The sequence below is a fragment of the Aspergillus pseudotamarii genome, assembly GCF_009193445.1.
Source record: "Aspergillus pseudotamarii strain CBS 117625 unplaced genomic scaffold BDV38scaffold_4, whole genome shotgun sequence".
Lineage (NCBI taxonomy): Eukaryota > Fungi > Ascomycota > Eurotiomycetes > Eurotiales > Aspergillaceae > Aspergillus > Aspergillus pseudotamarii.
In genome coordinates, this window is record NW_022475018.1 from 603,904 (window position 1) to 627,726 (window position 23,823).

Here is a 23,823-nt window from a genome sequence, read left to right on the forward strand (position 1 = left end):
AGTATGCGGGCTTCTAAATATATCTCGACCTCGTGGTATTGACGTCGATGATCATCCTTTCCTGTTAACCACTTCGTGCAGGTACATACTGTACAGGTCTAGTTCTGTAGGTTGCCGATCAGATCCAGTCGCATGAAACTCGACCGTTTCATGATCTCATGCCTTCCCTGATGGTTTTGTTTCGTTTCGTTGCTATTAATAGATGACCTGATGAAACCTTACAGAACAGAGTAAGATGATCGGGGATAGTTTGTCATTTCATTATACACGTTAATTATCTCAAAGTAAACGCCAAGCGGGTATATGATTTTTGAATATCCATATCAATCCATGCTCTCATGTAGCCTCATTCTGTCCTGGTGTTCCTGTACCACTGTAACATATCGCAGGATTCGTAACGAATGTCAGCCATGCAAAATCCAAAATAATGTGCACAAAGTGCAACAATAGTAGAATGAAAACCTCCCCCCCCCATCCAAAATACAAGAGTACCAGCCCTTCTATCCATCCAACCCCATGTGAGATCCAAGCTCAAGCCCATATGCTGTGTAAATAGAATGCAAGTTGGTTAAGGGTATATAAGTTTTTTTTTTTGTTTGCTTTTCTTTTTCCTCCACTGGTTCTGTCGACCATCTTCCCACCTTCACGTGCAGATACTTCCAGTCCAGCACGGCTCCGCAGTGCTATATCCTCCCACTATCTGTTGAGGCTCGCCGTAGAGATCCACATTCAGTCCGACAGTTCCGTCCACCCGAGATAGCTCCCCGCACACCATATCATCCACATATGGTGGTGGATAGGTGGGCGACTGATGGAGCGAGCCGGTATGGCTGTATTCACATAGTTCTTCTCGTGGGTCTGAGAGCAAACTTGGAGACGGTGGGTAAAGGCTCTGGACGGCTGGTGCTGTGACGTAGGTTCCATTTACATCGAACGGAGAGCTAGCGATCGTTACAGCTGGTGGAGACTGGAGCGGCGGGGTGTAAGGTGCGCATGTAGCGGTAGAGGAAGGAGAGGATGACGATGCTAGAGTATAATCTTGCATAGAATGGTAAGGGCTCGCGGGAGACGGGGAGTAGTCGAGTGAGGCCCGTGGCGACCACTGAAGTCGGCTTTTATATTGGGCAACGATATGTCGGGGCAATTCCATGATAGTCGAGGCTAACTGGAGATCTGGGTTGTATGGCTCCGACATGCTTCTAGTAATAATGATTCGATAAATGTCTTCGATGGGGCCGACGGATAGCGGGCCGAGGTATGCGCCTCCCAGGTCAGGGAACAAACTATCCAGAACCACGCCAATACCGAAGAATTGAGCAAGAATGGCAAGGGCTCCAAGATCTGCGTCTCCGCCTCGGAGCATGGCGGGGGGAAGCCAAAAGAGCCATCTTCGCAGGGGCTGCATGCGCTCAAAGGCCTGTTCCGGGGTTAAGGACAGAAGATCTCGCCTGAAATGGCTTACAAATTCAAGGAGTTCTCCGATCCGACGGTAGTGTTCAGGGTTGTGAGCCACGCGCTTCTGGACGTTCTGAAGGGCAATGGTCGTTTGGTCGAGGCTAACAAGGTCCTCGTCCTGGAACTGGTAGCCCGTCATCATTGGCGTATTAGTACATCCCAAGTACCGTTGGTTCTCCAGGTACATGGCTAGTTCGGATTCGTGTTTCCAGATGGGATGCATTGAGTTCAGGACGGTTGTGAGTCCCTGTTGCAGGGACGCCCAGCTATGCCTAGAAATATGTTAGTATTGCACGGAACCGGGTTCGTAAAATCACATACCATTCCGAAGCCTGCCAGGAAAGGAGGATGGAGGCTGCGAGGATAGCGTCACAGTTGCCTTTCGAGAAAGTACCGATAGCCTTGTGCAACCCCTGAATCGCAACCCCCCTGTGATGATAAGCGAGCTGCTTGGTTTCTTTATTTCGCGTGATCCAGGCCAAATGTGACGCTGATAAAGTAAGGATGGAACTCATGACAAAGTCATTCGTAATCGCTATGTTGAGAAATCTGTCGGATATTAGTTCCTTCATTCATGCGAAACAAAACCCAGCCTCTGTGCTTACGTTGGCATCTTCTGCGCCCAGATCGTGGAGTTACTAAAGCCGCGACGATGTAGGTCGATGGACAGTCCGATAATATGGTGGATTAAACGAAGATCGGTTCGCGAGAGTTTGCTCCAACAACTGCGTGGGTACTGTACCAGTTCTGGGAACGGAGGCACACCCGTGATGTGCCAATTCTTGATTTCCGTCTCGATTTCGCCGGACATGAGAAGATCGGGGATTTTGCGGGTGGTAGATGATTCGTCGTGGACGGTAGCGACATCCATGTAGTCGCAACGACAGTTATGTTTGGTACAATTCCGGCTACACTGTCCGTCAGCCACAGCACATTTGCACAAGATGGCGATGTAGTAGATGCGTACCATTGTGGAAAACTCTCATCGCAACGAATGTGTCGTCTCTTACATGTTTTGCAACCGAAACGAGACTTGGTATGGCTCTTGCGAGGAGGGCCACCACCGGGACCAGCCATATTGTCTGGATACTGGAAAGGCGCAAGACAATGCAATGGTCTCAATGGAAACAAACGGTGCTACCCCACTCGGTAGCTATAGGATGTGTAGAAGGCGTGGCACAACACAACAATGCGCAACAAGACAGTGGATAAGGGTCGAATGACAACAAAGAGGTAGTCTCTTTTCGGGTTATGTCTCGAAAGGTAAATTGGGGAAGAGGGGAAGACAGAGGAGAGATGCAGGTATATAGCAGTAACTAATAGCCAAGCCTAGAGATGCAGACTCCAAAAATAACCTCGAGCCTCAGCCCCGGGTGGAGGAAGAAACGAGGAACGAGATGAAGAATGTCCGCACGTGGGGAATACGAGATAACGGCAAGGGAGGGGAATTGGGCTGTTTTATTTTGACGAATATTTTTGACAGGAACAAGAGGAGTCAAAGGATTATAAGAGGTGGAGGGTTATAATTAAGTCACAGTCAGGGCCCGTAGTAGGCGAATAGTCCAGGAATGCATGCAGCCTTTTGAGCTGAGGGACCACTCATAATAAGGTAAGGAAAGGTTTAGATCAAACAGGAAAAGATTAAAAAAACGAGGAAAATTAATTTAACCAAAGGGGAATAAAAAGAAAATGTTTAATTTTAAACCAAAAAAAATTAAATAAAAAAAAAAGAAAGAAACTTAGGAAAGTAGGGGACTAGTCGAATCTCTGGGGATGCGTTCCAAACGCCACGAGACGGCCGGTCAGATGCTGATCTCCTGAGAATGTTGTAGTAATAAAAAAAAGTAAGAGAAGAAAAGGAAAAGAAAATACACAGCTCAAGGATACCTTCAGCAGATGATGTGGGGATGGGGAAAATTGAAAAGACAAGAGAGGTGGAGGGGAGAAGTAAGTATGGACTATAACCACAATAGGAGCCCGAAGGGAATTATTATTAGTAGTTGGATGGGTTAAAAACCGAGGATTCCTGAAAATCATGGTTTTGAGCCTCCTCCCGTCAATTTCCCTTTTGGAATTCTCGATTTAAAAAATTTAAATTTAAAATGAAAGGGAAGAAGAAAATACAAAATAATCAATAGTAAAAGATATCGATAAAAAAAAAAGGTGAAGAAGAAAAAAAAAAAAAAAAGGATAGGCAGGATTAACATGTCTGGAGTAGATACAGTTAGCACCTAACTTAGTACCGACAGGGAATGTGAGGCCTGGATTAGCCCCCATTCATGGAGGGTTACTTTGGACGGCAGCGTGGCTGCCCATGAGTTTCATTAGTCACATTGTTCGGGCGAGGACCACATGGCAGCAGCACCACCACCAGGATTAATTCATTCTAATTCTTCCCCCCCTCCCCCTGGTAGTAAGAAGTACTGCTACTAGTACTGTCTATTCCGGAAATTGCTAAGTTCCCTTCCTGCGGTCCCATCTCGAAAGAACCGAAGGAATTCTTCCCCTTCCACTGCATTCCTCTGCTTCTACGTGCCCCCTCCATCGCAGGTTAATTTGGACCCAAATGAAAATAATTGGGGCCAAAAGGTAATCAATCCCCGTGCCTAAGTGGGTGGAACGCGAGTCACGCCAAGTCAGATTGCTGTAAGGATGTTGAGTCTAAGCCTCTCTACCAAATATGCTTGAACTCTAGTCACGGGAATCGTCCGATACCAAAAGGAAAATATTTATGGGAAAGTAAAATAAAAGTTTGGGGGGGAAAATGATCAGAGAAAGAAAAGAAGCGAGCGCCGAGACTGGGACGGATGTAGAAACACCTGGGGTGTGGCGTGTCTAAGCATGTTCACGGTCCAGAAACCATAATGTAGACAACGGCAGCCAGGCCTCATCGTCCAAATCGATTCTCTGGGTGTCAAGTCTGGTTGTAGAATGGGGTAAGTCTGGACAGGGTCTGCGGAAATCAATTACCATAGCTTAGGTTAGGTTGACCCAAAGATTCAACCTGACGGATGGGGTTGGCCGACAAACTACTTGATTGGGCAAATATGTGGTGGGGAGAGGCCTTTCTTTTTCTTTTTTTCTTTTCTTTTTTTTTTTTTTTTTTGTTTTTTTTTTTTTTTTTTTTTTTTTTTTTTTTCCGCTCGCACTTGATATGCTCCATATTTGACCCAGACTGAACAATCTTGTCGGTCCTGTGGTTCTCTAAGGTTCTCACCCACTCACCCACCAAATCTTGGGCAATAGGTTTTCGATGACACACAGTGGGCGGACGGGCCGGTCATTGATTGGCGTCAGATTAAAGTCGTTCGTCACATGGTTATCATTACTTAACGATCGGATTTTGTTTACCCTCAAAAGTCCGATCCCAGGGGTAGCTTGACTCTTCTCTGTCAACAAGATACCCTGTCCTGGAACCATGTGGGCTGCCTTTCTTTCCTTCTGAACCTCTCATTTCCCTGTCTATTTTCCGTTCTGGACAAGGTATGTATTGGATAACGTCGAGCCGATAGCCCCTCTTACTGTATAAGTATATCGTCATGGTGATCGCCTACTTTGACTCTAAGGGACCCTTGTCCCGTCACTAGACCTTGGGGATCGTCGACCAACGACCTTACCCTATGACCGATATGGTCATATCCAACGAACATCCGCACTGGAAGAAGAAGAGAAAAGGAAAAATAAATTTAAAAATTTAAAAATCAACCCAATCTTCCTGAGAGGCTCGAGGAAGGTACCGGTGAGAAAAGGGGAAGATAATCTATCTATTATTGGATGCGCTACACCTGCACAATTGCTTTTTGGTGTCGCTCCCGCGCTAGCAGGGGATTCAAAGAATTATATTGCTTTTTCATCCTGGTGCCTCGTGGACGTAGTCCAATTCAAACAGAAGTCACCAACAAATTAATTCCGCGGATCCGTCCGCAAAAGGAATATTGATATGATGTAGCGAACGATTACCCCGTCAGGCGGACTGAGCGCACCGTTCAGGGTGCCTGGAAATCACCCTCTGGAGGGTATAAAGACAGGGGAAACTTTAACACCCCGCTAGGGGAGATGTTGCTTATAGTTCCTCCGCGACTCTATAGCGTCACGATGAATCGCTTCCTACCCCTGATGATGGAGTGGATAGCGCGCAACTTTGATGTACGGTTTGCAGAGTCTCTTGCAATGCGCCGTTTTTATCCGACGCTAGGGGGCGCACGTTTGGATTGCCGGTATCAAGCAGAGCTCGATACATAAGAACCGTAGAACGCACACGGTCTAAATTCGGGAATAGCAACCGACCCTCGCGGTCAACACCCCAATCATAACGAGGGGGGGCTACTTCGGCCGAGGGCTTTTCCACCTTTCCCTCATGACCATCAAAACCCTGTCTGACGGTGCTCTCAAGTATCTTTACACACAGACACCCATGGAGAGAATAAGCGATCATACAGCCAAGCCACTAAGGCACCGAATCACCTGTCCAGGGTCACTGCGTATGCAGCTAAGATTTAGTTCCTCCAACTAAGATTTAGATCGAGGCTGCAAACCTTCTACGGACAAGGCACGGAGCACTGTCGAACGAGAAGCCTCTCCTTTCTAGCGGACTGGTCAAAACGTTGAACTTGTTTTCATTCTTCGACAAATCCGGTAGCCTCCTGCAACCAAGAGTACCTAAACTAGCAATGCTTGCGGCTGAGCCACGGGCGACTAGTGGGGCAGTGAGCCCTACAGCCGTGTGTGAAGATGACTTCGCCCGCTGTCCCGGGATGGCGGGTTTTGAGTTCCCTCGGATGGTGTTACCGTGGATGAAGTGCATGGCCATGCTGGGGACACTGAATGACTTGTGACAGTCTTGTTGATAAGAAGAGGGGAGAAGTAACACGGTTTCAGCCTTGATGGAGGGCAAACCCGTGTGTTACGCATTCCTAGATGAAACAGAACTCGTCAGTCCGATCCACGTCAATTCGCTAATTTTAAACGTATCAGGAAACCGGTAAGGAGCTCCCATCTTATCAGAGAAATAATAATAATAGGGGGGTAGGCTAAAGTAAAAAAAAAAAAAAATCCCCCCCCCATCAAATGCTAACGCGAAACTGCCTTGAACTAAATTAAGAGCTAAACGCGAATCGTTGTGAAACTCTTTTTCGGTTCCAATCTGATTGGATCAACAGAGGGCCTTTAACGAAGATTTCCAGATAAGGTAAATGCCCTAGAACACTAAACGGACGAGGTTAATGAAGGCTTCTAACTTATAGGGTAAAAAACCCTTTCGGGGGCTGCGGTCCGGGTCCACGGTCGCGGGCGACCGAGATTAAGAATCAGCGATCAGTTAATCCTGCCCGCTCATTGGTGGGGTCGGGTAGAGGTAGGGGATACCTTAATTCTCTTCTCACTCATAGACAATGTCCTGTCGAAAGCCTCGACAATTGCTGAGAATGACGGCATTTCTAGGCTCACCCTCGACCTGCATCAATCGAGGGGGGTGCATGCATTGGACGTGTGTAACACAAAAGCCTCATGCCACGTTTTTATTTGTTTATTTATTTATTGATCTTTGAGGAAGAAAAATTCCTTGAGTGGAGGCTAATGGATGCTTGATCCCTGTCAATGATACTAGAGCTTTGAAGTCTTGGCGGTATTGGACCTATCCCATTTGTCCGGACAGCTGGAGACAAGTCCATTCGTGCATTCGTAGTTACTATTCCTTAGAAGGAACTACTCGCGCCCTAACGGCTGTCTCTCAACCAGAGCTACCATCCAATTTCCAGTCTGTCAAGGTTGCCAAGGATGCGTGCATCCTAGGTAACTGGAGACAAGATAATCCACAATTCAAGACCTTCATCTGGTACGAAGTAGACCGAGAGAGAGAGGGAGATGAGAAATGGGAACGGACTAAACTGACCTTTCCCCAAAGTCCCACTAACCAAATCCCGTAAGAAACGGACAATACCGACCCGTCAGACGGGGGACGACCAATGGCAAGTCCCGAGCCATTCTCCGCATTCGATAGATTGCTCTAAGATGGTCAAGTCTCGTGATTGGCAAATGGGAAGTCACTCCGTCACGCCCCCCTGACAGTTTTTCTTATTGCCAAGCACTCCGTCGCAAGATGCCACCTAATGTGGTTAGGTGTGTTCCAGACTCATGTCACCGCTTTTTAATTCAGAAAAGCGTTAGGGTTGGTTAACTTTGTTTAGCTTCGGCGTAACTTTATTCGCTTTTGCCCGTCATCACTATTGATCGGATGTTCATTAGGCTATCATATTAGAACTACCTTCCTTGATGCCTTGGAGATAGGTCATGCTCACGTTTGCCTATCAAGCTCTGACAGTGGTGACTCACCTTACACAGGCATCTTGTACGCCATGTGGACTGATACTAGCCAGCCACTGGTGGGGGGCTTTTCCTCGATGGACGTTGTACCTTTTCTTTTCTTTTCTATTAAGTTTCGCTCTCGCTTCGCCATGTCAGAAACCCTATCTAGAATACCTGTATACTTAATAGAGGAGTAAAATGCGACCAAAGTTAAAATCTCCTGCTGATCTGTCTCGTCTGCCAATGGATCAATCAAATGACAACAGCTGGTTGGGTGTACTTTGAGCTACAGTGGGTATGTGTCAATGTGTCAAGCATAGATACATTGATACTGTACATGCTCCGGAAGGCCCAACGTACCTCCAGCCTATCCTGGTAACTGTCACGCATCCCAGGTGTCGTCCTGCACTGTTACTGTGACAATGGTCGATATATCAATACCACTCCATGTATGGAGTACATGCCGGCCCCACCCAGAGGACGTCAAGCCAACGCTTAAACTATCAGCTTCTGGACTAGTTGTCAATAGCAGAGGGAAACGAATAACACCTAGTCTCGTCTGCTGGCTTATGAATCAGGCGTGCAGGGACCTGATTTGCACATTGACTCATCTTTCCCTGAGTAACCATTCCTATCCTATCATAGCGCCATCAGGCGTTGTCTATGAGGTAAGCTTGCTGAAGCCCGGGTCTGGGTCTTGATATCACCGGGCACCTCTACATCGGTGTCTACCTATAACGTTCCTTCGTCCTGATCACCATACCTCAGGTATCGAGCCGACAAGATGTCACATCGATTAATAATATGAGGCATGACCTCACACCTCCCCAATGAACCAAGGTCAATGCAGAACCCTATCTGTACGAGAACCGGTACAAAAATAGCAAAGGGCTAATCTGGACGGAACGACCTGCCCCAGGAAAAAAAAAGTCACCTTACCCGACAGATCGAACCAGATTGGGCCTTAGGCCAGCAAGCTAGTACCAAAAGCTGGGTACATCTAATGTGCCTTCTTCTCCACCAATCTTATCATGACTTCGACATGGTCAGAAGTCCGCACCATACCCAATACAGCTTTATTCACGACGAACGCATTCTGCCCTGTCGTATGATCTGATTGGCCCCGCTTGCCACCAACAACCACCCATTGGCCGCTCATGCCAAGCCCCGTACCCTAATTTCCATTATTAGCTGCCAGAGCCTACTACTATACTAAGGTAAGTAATCGTTACTAAACTTGATGGTCAACATCCAATTCCCCAACGGATATAGTATCCTGACTCCGATCTACAACGGAGTCTTCCCCTTTCTTTTTTACCGGAGTTCGACTCCTCGACCTCCGTGCGGGCGGGACTTTCCGTTGTATTTTACCTAGATCAGTTTCATCTCGCGAAGTTTCAGATAGACCAAGTAGATCTCTGGTCTCTGGTAGGTGGGGAGGAGGGGGGAGTTTAAACAAAAAACCCTTCCCCATTGATCCATTCCTCACTTTCTTTCCGCGGAGACCACATGCATGCATGCCAACTCAAGGGTCCTTAACGACCACTAACCGGGGGTTCTTGGCTCTCGGGGGCAGAAACTAAAGTCCTCAGATGCAGATTCAACGAGGTACCTATACTTAGAACCTTCGTCCCTTTTGAGGATGATCATTATCATTAAATGAGGACTTGCGCCTTGATGGTTGAGTTAGATTTCCTTGGCGCTGCCTTTTTTTTTTTTTTTTTTTTTTTTGCCTCGATCTGAAGACGTAGTGGTGTGTTTGTGTTTGTGTTTGTGCTACCGATGCATGGGAAACTTCCATAAGGCGTGGAACATGGAGGGTTAGTCTACTGGCCGGCACGCCTCCCCAGCGCATGTGTTGTTGCTATATTTGGACCCTGGTTCTGGCATGCTGGGGGTGTGGATTGTGGGTGATAGACATGCACCAGCGGGTGAAGAGCACGCTTCCATGCTCTGGACCGTGCTACTTGTGTAACGTTCGCTACTCGTGGCTTTCTACAGGTATGGATCAGTGCGCTGGACTTTGGGCATGGGAATTGAGCAACGCGACGGAGACGAAGGGTTGATTTGGGTTGGTAGTGCTCTTGCTTACCTCCCGCGAGATGGCCCGAGGTTCACTCTGGGGTTTCTTCTATCCGGTAACCCTTGTTACGCTATGCATTTGAGTGTTCACGTAATCTGTAGATGCAGGTTGGCCCTTAAGTTTCCTGCGATAATAGATAGTGGTGAGGGTTCTATGCTATGTGGAGCCTTCATCGGACTTGACTCGGTGCAATCCTGCAGTAGGATTGTATGGAGCCTGGGGCTATAGGTGACTCTCGGCCAGGCTCAACATTTCACGATGGCATCTTATGTCTCGGGGTTTCTATGTATGCACAGTGAGCTTCTCGAAGCCATAAGTCACTATCTAACATATCAAGATAACCCTGGTTGTTGAGGGGACATGGTATTAATCTGTAGTACCACCATGTAGAGTGTTGAAACTCGACAGTAGGAAAGCTAAGGACAACGTTCCAATTGAGGATAGAGCTATGGCATAGTCTCCAAAGGCTAGATTGGGCGAACACTATGCTTTTTGCAGAGAGGTAATAATCGTCATCTATCAGCTTCAAAATCGGGCCCCATTGCCCGTTGATGATATTGAAGCTCACCATAACTTTCCGTTAGCCCTAGAAGTACTGCGGTCCGATGATGTATGTAACACAGTAGCGGACACAGTCCTTGTGAGAAGCCAGGATTATCAAGCGTTCGTAGGAAGGATCATGAAGGGCTGGTGAGTATCATCCTTTGGATATTGCGCTAGTCAAGACCGTCAACTGCAGCGCTTCGTTCTAAATGGATCTCGGCCTGTCATTCTGCTGCCTGTAAATTGGGACATGAGAAGTGGTTGGATCCGGGGAAGGGCAAACTTATTTGGACTATCGACAATCCCTCCTTGTGACTTACAGGGCCAGGTCCGAAATACGAGCTTCAAGCTACTGGTGCTACGATTTTACTACTCCTGAAGAACCAGGGCGGATTCAGGAACGTGCAAATGTGGGACAAGCTCGACTCTCTCCCGAATATCAAACTGCAAGCGAAACGGAATGACGAATCTCATATTGCACCACTGCCAAAGTGTCACGATGCGTGGCTGATCTGATTGATATAGCAACCGCTTCGAATCATGTGGTAGACCGGTAATCGAATCGTCAAACTGAAGGCGCAGGGCGATAGGAGAGAGAAGTCGACTTGGGCTACAACAAACCCCGCCATTAGACAGAATATGGAAAGAGACATGTGAAAGATCGGTTCACGAGATGTCCATTATTGCATCTCGCTGAAACGCTAATTCTTTTTTGTCATTTCAATCCCATAAAACCGACGTGCCGGAGGTCCCTCCAGGAAGATGTCCACACAAACTCCTCGGAAACCATGTGTAAAACCGAGAGAAAACATTCGCTCCCAGGGGACCCATCAATCCAGCACGCGGTAAACGATCATGTCCGTATTCGTAGTTCCCAATATCCTTGGAGATGTATTAAGTCTGGATCCATTCGTGATGCGAATTCCATTGCTGGGCTCTTAACACATGAAAATCAATGTCCGAATGGTTGCCGCCATAAGCCAATGCAATAATTCCCCAGTGTACTCCTCCCGAAGAACCAATCCGACCCCTTGTCGCTTTTGCATATTTTTAGCGCAGACGTCTGGCCTCACGTTCGGATTCGAGCAAGCAGAGGATGTCGTCGACACGGACTGTAAAGGTTACCAAGTCAGCCGGGCGCTATTTTCGACTTTTGAATAGAGCGAAACATACCGGGGCCCTTGACGTTACGGATGATGGAACGGCTCTGGTCATCCATGAACTCGACACGGACCTGGGTCACACCACCGCGAGAGCCTACTCTTCGTTAGATATCATCTCCCTTCAACCCCAGTAACTTCCTATAATCCATCTCGATGCTTCCAAACGCGGGGACAGGTCATACCGGTACGGCCGAGAACGCGGGTCACCTTCACGAGCTTAACGGGGGCCTTGGCGGAATCCATTGCGAATGATTGATTCTCTCGCTGTGGTTGCGATTGATCGAGTCGAGGAGCGTGTGTTGAAGGCGAGGCGCGGGCGGTTGTCGAGATGTGCTGAATAATTTTCAGTGCGCTTCGGTAGGGTTTCCCGTCACCGAACCCTCTCCGCTTCGGTCAAACTTTGAAGCGAAGCGACCCATTCCGGATAAACTAACCTAAAAAAGCACATCTATCCAGGGACCTCTTCCTTGACATGAATCACATACTCCGTACGTTGCTGGATAGTCGATGTTTATATCTCCCACTAAGATGATATTACAAGAAGTGGATTAAAAGCAGAGATAGGAGAAGAAAAGGGAAAAAAAAGAGGCTTTTACTAAACGATCGTTACGCTCATTGATGGATTTCTATCTGCTGCGTTCATTTACTATAGTACTAATCTATCAACCAAATGGTACACAGAACTCATCCGTCGAGTCAGTCCATTATGCATATCATCATTGTCCATTCCTTCACCTTCTTGTATATAGTCCTTGGATACGTTACCCCAGGCTCATGATTGTTTGTACAGGCCCATTAGATATCACTCTATAAAGGCCCAGACATGAAATCGCCACAACGAAAGAAATCAACACGCCATGGGTGGGAAATAAAAGAGAAAAGAAAAACAAAGGTCATTGCTCACTCCATCCAATAGATTTGAAGCATTGGCTAGAGAGATTAAGGGGAAATCAAGGGATAGATTAAAAAGAAAAAAGAATGGGGGAAAAGGTGAAGAGATAAAAATGCAATGCAGTTTTAATGCGCCTTTCGCCAAGAATTTTGCCCTCGTTAAACACTAGCAATGCCGACATAATCTAGATTTGGTATACAGAACGAAGTTTCTGAGCAACATGAGCCGGAAGCTGGGTGAGGAACGAATCGAAGTTGGGTATCAAATTTTTATAGCCTTGCAGAACCTGTGCGTTGTTAGTGGCTATCGAAAGATGGAAAGGGGCAACGCTAAATCTATATCTTCTTACCTGCTGAAATGAGCTCTGAATATCACGGTAATCGTCCTGGTGGAGAGACTTGGTAGGGAAGGCGGCGATCGCCTGGAAGTAATCCGCAAGGCTGGCTTCCATGGCTTGTGGGTTCTTCATGACAACTTGGTTGAATCCCAGGAACGCGGAAGCCTTCTCCCGCGTAAATTCAATCTTATTCATAGATTTCAAGAACGCGCCCGCGTACTCACCGAGGCGAGGGGCAAGTTGATCGGAACAGCACATTCCCAATCTTCCCAAGGCCATTGCAGCGTTTTCATTCACGGAGTCAATGATCTCCTCGTTGTTGATGATGACATATAAGCCCTGGTACAGCTTGTCGGCGTAAGGTGACAGGGCCGCCTTTTCGTTGACTGCAATTTCTCCACAGGACCAGCAGGCGTTGTTCAGCACACTGAAGCCTGTGTGACGATCATCATCTTTAATTAAATCCAGATCAAGCTGCTTGATAAGGGTCGGTATAATGTTGGGGATGAAAGGCTCCAGTTGCGCGAAGATGTTGATGGCACAGTCGCCGAGCAATGCATAGGACGACTGACGCACCTCATAATTCGGGTCCTCCATGCAAAAGCAGAGGAGGTCAAAGAAGCGTGGCTGGGAATTGGCTACTAGCTCGCCACTCTTCTGGGGATCGATCGCCTGGATGATCGCGCTGAGGAGATCCAAACTGGTCACCAAGAAATCCTTGTCGGGCTCCTCGATAGCTTGGTTGTTGATAGAAGCCATAAATTCTTGCAGGTTCTCGTAGATGATCTTGATACATCTTTGGAAGAGAGGAGGGGCAAAGGGAGCAAACGCATCGCCGTACGCAGCAGCAATGTAGCCAAGGCATTCCAATAACGGAAAGAGCTCCCGAGACTGATCCGACACCTTGTTATAGCGGTCGATAAGAGCAGGCATGAGGATGTCGACAAGGTGTGGCTTCGACAATTCTCCCATAACACACTCAGCCAGAGTTTGGACACAGTCGTACAGAATATACATATTCCGGTCTTTGTATTTCCCGAAGCACTGGACAAACTGTCGGAGGATGGGTTCACAGTAAGGGATCAAGTTGGCATCTGACTTCTCTTCCAAGCTGGCGAAAGCGGACGCGGCTGCCTCCTGGACCTTCTTATTGCCGTCTAGCATCCTACGAAGGATACCTTCCATCATCGGCTCGAAAAAGCTAGCCCTCTGCGCCGGGTCGTTGAGGTGCGATGCCCATTCAGAGTATCGCCCCAAACACCAACAAGTAATCTGCCGCACGACAGGCTGCGAGTCATTCAGAAGCGAAATAAGATAGGGAACAAGCTCTGGCAGATGGGGGGTAACCGCATCCATACAGCCATCTGCAACAGCGCCCAAGGTCAAAACAGCAGCTTCCCGCTGTGGCCATTGGTCGTGGCGCAGGGTCTCCTTCAAGTATGGCAGAATGATCTCGAAAATCGGCTGGTGATAGACGTTCGAGAAGACGTCCAATGCGGCGGCGGAGCATTTCCGCAGAGTCCACTCGTCCTCGGGGTCATCTCCGAATTCCGAGTCCTCAATCTCACCTTCGCTCAAATCGTCTTCGTCTTGTTCCTCAGCAGCAGCGTTGCCGTTAGACTGCTCCTCAGGCTTTGAAGAGTCTAACCGAGAGCCTTTCGACTTGGCAAATTGCGGCTTGAGGTCTTCCGCACGGTCTTCCAGCTCGGCATCGTCACCCTCAGCTGCCAGGCGGATGGCGTCATCCTCATCGTAGACCATGCTCTGAAGCAGCACGGGAACGATCTTAGGCATATGAGGAGCCAATGGTTGTTGCAACTTCGCCTGTTCGCCTGCAACAAGCCAAAACTCTGCAGCATCGAGAGCCAGCTCTGGATCTTCTTGATTGTGTTGCTGCATAATGATGTAATTCACTAACCCTTCCATGTGCGGGATAAGTTTCTCGGGAGCAAAGTCCACCAACTGTGCGAATGTCTGGCAAACTGTTCGCCGCACATCCGTGCTATTATCGTTGGCAAGTTGGAACAGCTGCGACAAGAACAGGTCCATCGAAGCGACCAAGGCCTGAGGTCTGTGAGGAAGGAAGATATGGATGGTACCCAGCGCCATAGACCGGACCTTGGCACTCTGACTAGAAGTGAACTCTAGCAGCTTAGGAATAATAACATTAAGAGGGCACTGCCCCTGGTAGTCACGTTCGAGGATCTTGCGGTTGTCCTCGCACACCTTCGCGAGGGCGGACATAGCGGCCTCCTGTGCCACGACTGGAGCATCCCCTGATGCATTACTCACAAGGGACAAGAGCTCATTCAGCACTTCGGGCCATGCCAACAAGCCCGCCTGTTGAACCAATTCTGTGATGATGCTACCGGCCGAGCTCCGCACCTGAAAGTTTCTGTCTCGGAGTCCACTCAGGGTGACCGATCGGATATATGAGAGACAAGGTTGAGGGATCGTATTGTATGCTACGCGGATCTTTGTCTTCAGGTTCATCGCAGCAGCAAAGCGGACCATGTCATAAGTGCTCTCGTCAAACCCCACCGGCTGGGGGGACTGCGGTGTGCTGAACAGATAAGTGATGTAGTTAACATAATCGGGGGAGGAAGTCGCTTGTACTAGCATCTAACAAGATAAGAAAGAAAAGAAAAGTTAGAAGAAGCCAGCGAATCATGATAGTAGAGTGTGAGTGCCGGGGATTTTGCAGCAGGTAGTGGTATAGAGATCCAAAAGCGGTATGTGGACGGGGCCTCCGATAAAAATTGAGAGGGAGGGAACACACCTGTTCGGCCTGTTTTTGAGCGTTGCGGTCATAAGCATTTAAAGAGTCCCTGAGACAGCAAGCTAGCTGCCTCAATGGCTCATCCTGAGGTTGCCACTCCATTGTGCACACAAGAGGGGGAGGACGAGGAGCAATTGCGGGTGCGAAAAGGAAAAGCGCCGAGAGGGAGTTGCAAAGAAGGTGTGGAAAGTGTGTACAGTAGTCGCACAGGAAACCCCGCCGTGGATTTTGGTGCGAAGCGGCTCCAACCCCTTCCCCAGAGGTAGTATTTTTTTTTTCCTTTTCTTTTCAATAAAAAAGAAAAGAAAAGAAGGTTGAAAGATAAGATGATTTCCCCTCCCTATCGATTAAAGTGACTGATTATCCGTTACGTGCAATAATACTGACTAAAGGGTAAAGCTTTTTTTCCTATTGAGTAAGAAAAAAAAATATTTAAAAAAAACTTTAGGGTAGCAAGGCGAACGATGATGATGGGAGATGATCGCGGACCGTATATGAAACCAAAATAACAAGGTCTGTTATCCAGGTTTTTCTTGGGGTGGCGGATTCAAGAGCGCTTTGCCTTTCTTTTGTCCGGTAGTGAAATGTCCCTCTCTCAGTCTTGTTCCATATATATTATGAACAGATATAAGAGAAAATTCGAATCACTCCTGAAGCGATAATGTTCGTTGAATGGGAACTGTTGACAAGCCTTACCTGATTGGTGGGTATTGAGATGGTCTTGTGGCCGTGCGTTGCCAGTAGTAATTTTGCCATTCCACTTTCGGTGGAGGTTTCTTTCACCTGGCAACCGCAGAAGTACTGAGAATACCGTATTGATTGGACGTCCGGTACCCAAGAGGGGCTCTGGTTTATACCTACTCCGCAGAAAGTAAGCGTTATTACCGCTGTTATCAACATGGACTCTTCTTGCTCCATAGATATTTAGAACTTGGCGGCATGGTTTAGTCTAAAACAATGTGTTCATATCTGCTTATATCCGAAATACCATTTTTGCCCCACCAACAGTACTCTGGGCAACAAGCCCAGTCCTGAGAGTATGCAGCCACAGTTACAGGTACTCTGTACGTAACAAAGTGATACAGTACATACAAGTAATGTATGGACATGGATACGGCATCTGCTTATTCAGCAGACCCGCTGGACCTTTTTGGATGATGGCATCGATCTCCCGTTTTAAGGTTGACTCTAGGTAAAGTTGAAATATCAGGAAGAGTGATAAGCCTGTCATGGTTATCTAAAACTTGATTGATCTTCGACCGTATAGCGCATATGCGATATATTGCTCCTGATAGGAATAAGATGTCCACACGAAGCACATGGCAAGCACCTGAAATTATCTTCTAATTTCACATCCCCTATCATTCGAATCACAGGGGTCATTTGAAGATCCAAAAAAAAAAAAAAATGGAAAAAGAGAGAGAGAGATCTCAACTGAAGAAATGTACGAGGTGGGGTTGAATTGCGATATCATGGAAAGAAGTTGCATTATATAGTATGCAATGTATATGGACTAAACCAAAAAGCCTATTATATAGTACTAATGAACCGGTGTACATCTTTTTATCAAGTTCTAGTAAAAGTCACATGTTTATGGATTCTCCTTGCCTATAAATACTATTCTCTCCCTCCTTAGTCACTAGAGGTAGGATACTATTGAGAATACCACACCACCAAGGATTCCCGGAATGCGTCAGGAGATCTTCTAGTGGGTCATGACATGATACCTTACTAGTAGTAGTATGCCGCCGCATCGTAAGGTACAACACAGCCTGCACTGGTAATGGCAGCCTTCTAGCAATCTGCAAGGTACCGTTCCTGATGCTAAGTCTGTACCACCTTTGTAATTAGTACTACTGGAGATGTCGGTGATTGGGACTCTTACTCTAATTAACCCCTTACCCCGGAACTCCCGTATTCCGGCTCACGCGGTAATAGAAATGTATATGCAAAGGGTTGGTACTAAATAACTAATGATTTCCTCATACTCTTCGAGTTTCGCCTTGTAACTACCATCCGATAAGCGTGAATCAAGTGGTGCACCATGGACGTGATTCTTGATGTGCTAGACACCCTAGTATTCGACCGACTGTACGCATCGGTTCTCCCACGACATAGTGCAACTAAACTAGTACATTACTTTCCCTCCAATGGCACAGGGCTGGCAACATTGAATGAAAGCGTCAATCGCTATTTCGCCCTAACACCTTCCAAATGGGCTACACAAAGTATATTGCCAAGAGACCACCTCCTTCGGCAAAGTTTGAGTTTGTTTCTTATTACATGGTTGGGCCTCTACCTACTCTTCTATCAGACGGACTGGGGCTGATGATAAGGCCGTTCTTCTGGCAGGGTTTTTGGCATCGTTCTCTACTTTCTCAGCGCCACCCTTTCGTTTCACTTCATCTACGACAAGCGCGCCATGAAACACCCGAAATTCCTACGTAACCAGATTTCCATGGAGATCGCGCAGGCCGTTAACGCAATGCCCGTGATGGCAGCCCTCACGGTTCCATTCTTCCTGGCCGAAATCCGGGGATACACAAAGCTGTATGATTTCTCCAGCCAGGCGCCTTTTCCGCTTTACACATACCTCCAATATCCTATCTTCATTGCGTTCACCGACTTTGGGATCTATTGGATTCATCGCGGAGAACATCACCCCAAGGTTTACAAGCATCTACACAAGCCTCATCACAAGTGGATCATATCGACTCCATTTGCCAGCTACGCCTTTCACCCGGTGGATGGGTGGGCGCAGAGCTTGTCATACCACGTCTTCCCAATCCTGTTCCCTCTTCAAAAAGTTGCCTACCTGGGCTTGTTTGTCTTTGTGACGATCTGGACTGTTATGATCCGTAAGTTTGCTTCCCATGCCAGTCTCACTTGGTGATATAAGTCTTGCTGACCTATTGTAGATGATGGAGAGTATGCTCTCGACTCACCTGTTATAAACGGTTCCGCCTGTCATACTATTCACCATTACTATTTCAATTACAACTACGGTCAATTTCTAACCATCTGGGACCGGATCGGAGGAAGCTATAGAAAGCCGAACCGAGAGCTTTTTGACCGCGAAGTGCGGATGACTCAAAAAGAAATCAAGAAACAGGTCGACGAGATGGAGAAACTTGTCAAGGAGGTCGAGGGCGTTGACGACCGGTGTTATGAGATTCAAGCCGAGATGAAAAAGACCCTTTGATGACTGAGCATAGTTTTTGGAGACTAAATTGGTTTTACTATATTCGTTGTCTATGATGGTTACGCATCCTGCATGCGCTCCATAGCAGGCGGGTTAGTTTCCGCTTAGATTAGCAAGTATATAATTACTTAGTAGTGTTTAATATAATCAAGAAAAGGTTCCTGTTGATGCCTGACATGAAAGTAGGGGCTTCCTAGGCCAAAAAAGAACGAAGAAAAAGAAAAAAAAAAAATTATTTAGTTTGCAGTGGTTCCCTCTGGTGGATTAGTTATTACCTGAGTTACCGGTCGTCGTTGACCGGCAACAGTGGAATCCGCCACCGGATGTTGTTGGAAGGCGCTCAACATTCATAATGCAAATCATTGCGTTCACATAGGTTTCAGTCTCCCCTCATACTTTTTTTTGTTTTATTTTATTTTATTCTAATTAATTTTCTAGCATCTACCAAGCTAGTAGTAACATAGAATTAAAGTGGAGTGTCTTTTGTCTCCACGGAGCCTTGTCGAGAGAAGGCGTATGGCACTATATTTTTCGTTTATACGGATAGATTTTACTTATATATTGAGGACTCGCCGTCACCAATGACCCTCGTAGGTCATAACATTGTGTATAATTTTATTAGCATAGATTCGAAACACCAACATCATGCACTTCACTAAGCGCACCGGTTGCGCCCTATTCGCAAATTCTGCGAAACAATTCTCGACAACCTCCCGACGCCAATTATCAGGCCTCAAGATCAACCACAACCGACTATGGGAAACGTTGCACGAAACGTGTGAATGGGGCGCCGCTCATAGATACGGCAAGTACGTCAGACCTTAATAACCTGGACTTTTGAATATCTTTTCTAGCTCCCCATCTAACATATACTGTAGGAATTCCACAGATACCGGCATGGCTCGTCTAACCCTGACTGATGCCGACGCGAGTGTGCGTCGCTGGCTCGATGATGAAGTCAGAAAGCTGGGTTGCACGCTTCATGTGGACCAGATGGGCAATTTGTTCGCAAGACAGAAAGGCCGGCTGAACTCATCGGCGCCTATGATTGCCATGGGGAGTCATTTGGACACACAACCGCGCGGCGGTCGGTATGATGGAATTCTTGGTGTAATGGCGGCATTGGAGGTGTTGCGAACTATGAAGGAGAATGGGTATCAGACAAACCATGATGTCGGTTTGGTTAACTGGACTAAGTAGGCACCCTTGTTCTTTCTTGCGTCGAATATCTCCTTTCCCTTCCCGTCCACTTCTGAGGCTGGTACTAACAAGATGACAGCGAAGAAGGAGCTCGGTTCCCTAAATCTATGTGCTCCTCTGGCGTATGGGCTGGCGTAATCCCCATTGAGCAGGCCTGGAACCTTCGGGATATCCATGATCCCAATGTGACCCTCCGTTCTGAATTAGAACGACACGGATATCTGGGCGACATCCCCTGTTCGCCCGAGGGCTTCCCCCTCGGTGCACACTTCGAATTGCATATCGAACAAGGTCCCATTCTCGTGGAAACCGGCCGGTCGCTAGGTATAGTTCAAGGAGGCCAGGGATACAGATGGTTGACCTTCACCGTGTACGGACGAGATGCGCACACGGGCACGACTCCCTTCAGCGCTCGTCAGGACCCCCTACTCGCCGCATCTAAGATGATTGCCTCGTCAAACGAGATTGCAAAGCAACATGGGGCGCTGGCTTCCACCGGCGTACTGAAGATACCATCCAATGCGTCTACGAACACTGTTGCTTCGCAAGTAACGTTCACCTTGGACATCCGGCACCTCGAGGATGAAGTGGTGCACGCTGTACAGAAGGAATGCCTTGAATCCTTCGCTAATATTGCAAGGCAAGATGGGAAGGGTGTTTCGTTCGATTGGACGATGGATACGGATTCTGCTGCTGTCAAGTTTGATCAGGGATGTATCGATGCAGTTCGCACCGCCGCTGATGAACTTGTTGGCGCCGGCCAGTATATGGATATCACTAGCGGTGCTGGACATGATACTGTGAATACTAGTAGACATTGTCCCTCGACTATGATCTTCGTACCGTGTCGGGACGGGGTCAGTCATCATCCGGAGGAGTATTGCCGTCCTGAAGATTGGTGAGTGCGTCCAAAAAGATATGGCTGTGGCTATAGTGCTAACATTGTATTTTACAGTGCTTTGGGAACTCAAGCTTTACTTGAGGCGGTGGTTAACTACGACCAAGCTCGGATGAAGAAAGAGGCCAACGCATAGCCGGGAAAATAGAACTAGTTGTAATTATGTAGGAGCGGTATTTACTTCTTGTTTGGTATAATTTTGCATTGAAGGTTAGAAAATTGATCGAGTAAAGTTTCTTTTTTTGTATTATACTCTCCAGTGACCATATCTTCCTAACCCGATGAATATAAACTCCTCATATTTCCAATTGTTTATGTACACCCCACACTGCCCAGCCCAATAAGAAAAGAACTCCAGCGAGTCCCATAAAATTGAACAAAAATTTCTGTCCGATGGAGAGTAAAGTTAGTTAAGGAAAGTGGATGTTATCGCCTAAGTGGAGATGTTCATGGAAGGCGCTTGAAATGTCATCAGAAGGCTACAAGAACGCATTTTCGGCAGTTGGACATCGACAAGGGCACGACAGAACCCTACATAAGTGCGAAAATCACTTCGAATAATACTCCCTATCTGGTACTATTTTCTTGATTTAAAATAGAACCTAGATCATTGTCGACATGTCCGCTCGCCGGCCCATATATTTCAACCCCGCGGCAGCAAATGCACGCTGCGACCCTCGGGATATCCATGGTCTCAAAGAATTCCATCAGTCACTGCCAAACTATGCCCCAACACCGTTGACCCCTGTACCTGAGCTTGCAGAAGAATTAGGTGTTCGTGCTGTTTTTGTCAAGGATGAAAGTGATCGGTTTGGCCTCCCGGCCTTCAAAGTCCTGGGTGCCTCGTGGGGTTGTTATCGGGCTGTTACTGCTCATCTGGGCCTTCCACCCACGGTTAGCTTGGATGATTTGTCGGCTAGAGTCAAGGAAGCTCCGATTACTCTGATTGCGGCTACGGAAGGTAATCATGGACGAGCTGTCGCCTTCATTGCGAGACTACTTGATAGCAAGGCGGATATCTTTGTTCCGCGGAGTATGGGTGATTCTACACAGCAGCTCATCGGGAGCGAGGGCGCCCGTGTGATTGTTGTTCAGGGTGACTATGATCAGGCAGTGCGAGACGCAGCAGATGCCGCCCAGGCTCTTGACGGGGGCATTTTGGTGCAAGATACTGCATTTGATGGCTACGAAGACATTCCCTCGTGGATTGTAGAGGGGTACTCTACAATGATGATGGAGGTCGATGAACAGATCGCCAAGGAAGGGCTGCAGTGTAACTTCGTTGTTACGCCTGTTGGGGTTGGCAGTCTGGCGCACGCAGTGGCGAGACACTACAAATCTCGAGATGCGCCCATATCGGTTGTGGCCGCTGAGCCGGACTCGGCGCCTTGTCTGCATTCTAGCCTCGGATCCGGGAAGCCAGTCGCTGTTCAAACGTCGTCGACGATCATGGATGGGATGAACTGTGGCACCGTGTCGACTACTGCGTGGTCTGATTTGCAGAGGCTTGTTGATGCATGTGTCACGATTTCTAGTCATGAATGTCACGCTGCGGTTGAATACCTGGCTACGAAGTCGATAAAGGCTGGGCCTTGTGGTGCTGCATCGTTGGCTACCTTGAAGCGGCTTGCTGCGACGAAGGAGGCACAAACTCTTCTGAACAAAGACTCCGTGGTTGTTCTACTCAGCACTGAAGGTCCACGGCCGTATCCCATCCCCAAGGAAGTGTCTGCGGAAGACTCAGTCGGGCTGACACAGATCCTTACGACAATCAACTCCTCAAATCCCTCACTATCTTTGGCAGACGGCGCTGGAGAAAACCAGATCGCAAACTACTTGGCCGCATGGTTTGCTCACCGAGGCATCGAACATCACTGGATCGAGACCGTCCCCGGGAGACCGTCAATCGTCGGAGTCCTGCGCGGTTCCGGGGGAGGCAAGTCCTTGATGTTCAACGGCCATATAGACACCGTAAGTCTCTCGAGCTACGAGAACGACCCCCTTTCGGGAACCTTGGGTGAGAAAGATGGCCGGCAAGTTGTGTTCGGGAGAGGCTGTCTCGACATGAAGGGAGGTCTAGCAGCAGCACTGGCAGCAGTATCAGCCGCCAAAGCCAGCGGCAACAATCTTCGCGGCGATGTCATCGTGGCTGCTGTTTCGGACGAGGAGGATGCTTCCCAAGGCACACGTGACCTGCTGGCAGCAGGTTGGCGTGCCGATGCCGCTGTCATTCCTGAACCTACCATGGGCCAAGTAGTCACAGCCCACAAGGGATTTCTGTGGGTTGAGATCGATATCCTCGGCGTTGCTGCTCACGGATCCAACCCCGCCGCAGGACAAGACGCTATCCTTTATGCTGGTTGGTTCCTTCGTGCCCTTGAGCAATATCAACAGCAGTTGCCTGTCGATGATGTACTGGGCCCGGCATCCTTTCATTGCGGGTTGATTCAGGGCGGCGAAGAGCCTTCCTCATATCCCGCGAAATGCACTATCACTGTTGAATTCCGCACTATACCCTGTCAAACGCAGGAGTCGATCTTGGGTGACCTTAACGATCTTTTGGAGGGTATTGTCCGGGAGAACCCCAAATTCCAGTACTCAGAGCCTCGCGCTACCATGTTCCGCCCAACGCAGAAGTTGGCGATTGATCATCCCTTTGTTGAGAGAGCGCTCGCTTGTGCGACTTCTGTGCTGGGGAATACTCCTCAAGTAAGCAGTGCACCTTTCTGGTGCGATGCGGCACTTCTCAGTGAGGTAGGAATTCCATCAATAGTGTACGGCCCTAGCGGTGAGGGACTGCACAGCAAGGAGGAATGGGTCGAAGTTGAGAGTCTGAAGCAGCATGAGAATGTGTTCAGAAGACTGATTGAAGACTTTTGTCAGTGATAGCTGAGATACTCCGCATGCGAGTAAAGTCTGATATATTGTACATAGGCTGTGAAATGGCTAAACGAGAAGCTACTCAGCG

General features: G+C 47.9%; 6 protein-coding genes across 6 annotated transcripts; 3 read left to right on the forward strand and 3 right to left on the reverse strand.

The window, feature by feature from the left end:
* Nucleotides 1–236: 236 nt before the first annotated feature.
* On the reverse strand, nt 237–2,871 carry BDV38DRAFT_126973 (putative C6 transcription factor RosA-like). Its single transcript, XM_032051232.1, has 4 exons — nt 2,423–2,871; nt 2,061–2,363; nt 1,777–2,004; nt 237–1,727 (listed from the first exon to the last, which is right to left on the reverse strand). The coding sequence occupies exons 1-4, from the start codon at nt 2,530–2,532 to the stop codon at nt 644–646; spliced, it is 1,725 nt and encodes a 574-aa protein (XP_031918653.1). The 5' UTR covers nt 2,533–2,871; the 3' UTR covers nt 237–643.
* A 2,537-nt stretch (nt 2,872–5,408) lies between these two features.
* On the forward strand, nt 5,409–5,783 carry BDV38DRAFT_235228 (uncharacterized protein). The gene has a single exon (XM_032053316.1). It carries the CDS (start codon nt 5,512–5,514, stop codon nt 5,695–5,697), a length of 186 nt encoding a protein of 61 aa, XP_031918654.1. The 5' UTR covers nt 5,409–5,511; the 3' UTR covers nt 5,698–5,783.
* On the reverse strand, nt 5,772–6,434 carry BDV38DRAFT_235229 (uncharacterized protein). Its single transcript, XM_032053317.1, has one exon. The coding sequence runs from the start codon at nt 6,263–6,265 to the stop codon at nt 5,972–5,974; it is 294 nt and encodes a 97-aa protein (XP_031918655.1). The 5' UTR covers nt 6,266–6,434; the 3' UTR covers nt 5,772–5,971.
* Nucleotides 6,435–11,434: 5,000 nt separating this feature from the next.
* BDV38DRAFT_267806 (putative importin beta-2 subunit) lies at nt 11,435–15,657 on the reverse strand (the record flags this gene model as incomplete). Its single annotated transcript, XM_032056653.1, has 5 exons — nt 11,435–11,496; nt 11,558–11,641; nt 11,730–11,880; nt 12,789–15,391; nt 15,552–15,657. 5 exons carry the CDS (start codon nt 15,655–15,657, stop codon nt 11,435–11,437), a joined length of 3,006 nt encoding a protein of 1,001 aa, XP_031918656.1.
* A 1,881-nt stretch (nt 15,658–17,538) lies between these two features.
* On the forward strand, nt 17,539–18,925 carry BDV38DRAFT_235244 (sterol desaturase family protein). The gene is made up of 3 exons (XM_032053318.1): nt 17,539–17,841; nt 17,908–18,413; nt 18,474–18,925. Exons 1-3 carry the CDS (start codon nt 17,600–17,602, stop codon nt 18,755–18,757), a joined length of 1,032 nt encoding a protein of 343 aa, XP_031918657.1. The 5' UTR covers nt 17,539–17,599; the 3' UTR covers nt 18,758–18,925.
* Nucleotides 18,926–19,402: 477 nt separating this feature from the next.
* BDV38DRAFT_267809 (uncharacterized protein) lies at nt 19,403–23,741 on the forward strand (the record flags this gene model as incomplete). Its single annotated transcript, XM_032056654.1, has 4 exons — nt 19,403–19,566; nt 19,636–19,953; nt 20,037–20,079; nt 21,783–23,741. The coding sequence occupies 4 exons, from the start codon at nt 19,403–19,405 to the stop codon at nt 23,739–23,741; spliced, it is 2,484 nt and encodes an 827-aa protein (XP_031918658.1).
* Between the last annotated feature and the right edge of the window lie 82 nt (nt 23,742–23,823).

What these genes read in the sequence shown, in the direction of transcription:
- BDV38DRAFT_235244 (XM_032053318.1), top strand. Translation starts at nt 17,600, where the DNA reads ATGGACGTGATTCTTGATGTGCTAGACACCCTAGTATTCGACCGACTG. An exon ending in AGTTTGTTTCTTATTACATG is followed by an intron (nt 17,842 to 17,907) that starts GTTGGGCCTCTA and finishes TTCTTCTGGCAG; the next exon opens with GGTTTTTGGCATCGTTCTCT. An exon ending in GATCTGGACTGTTATGATCC is followed by an intron (nt 18,414 to 18,473) that starts GTAAGTTTGCTT and finishes GACCTATTGTAG; the next exon opens with ATGATGGAGAGTATGCTCTC.
- BDV38DRAFT_235228 (XM_032053316.1), top strand. Translation starts at nt 5,512, where the DNA reads ATGTTGCTTATAGTTCCTCCGCGACTCTATAGCGTCACGATGAATCGC.
- BDV38DRAFT_126973 (XM_032051232.1), bottom strand. Translation starts at nt 2,532, where the DNA reads ATGGCTGGTCCCGGTGGTGGCCCTCCTCGCAAGAGCCATACCAAGTCT. An exon ending in GATGAGAGTTTTCCACAATG is followed by an intron (nt 2,364 to 2,422) that starts GTACGCATCTAC and finishes CGGACAGTGTAG; the next exon opens with CCGGAATTGTACCAAACATA. An exon ending in TCCTGGCAGGCTTCGGAATG is followed by an intron (nt 1,728 to 1,776) that starts GTATGTGATTTT and finishes ACATATTTCTAG; the next exon opens with GCATAGCTGGGCGTCCCTGC.
- BDV38DRAFT_235229 (XM_032053317.1), bottom strand. Translation starts at nt 6,265, where the DNA reads ATGGCCATGCACTTCATCCACGGTAACACCATCCGAGGGAACTCAAAA.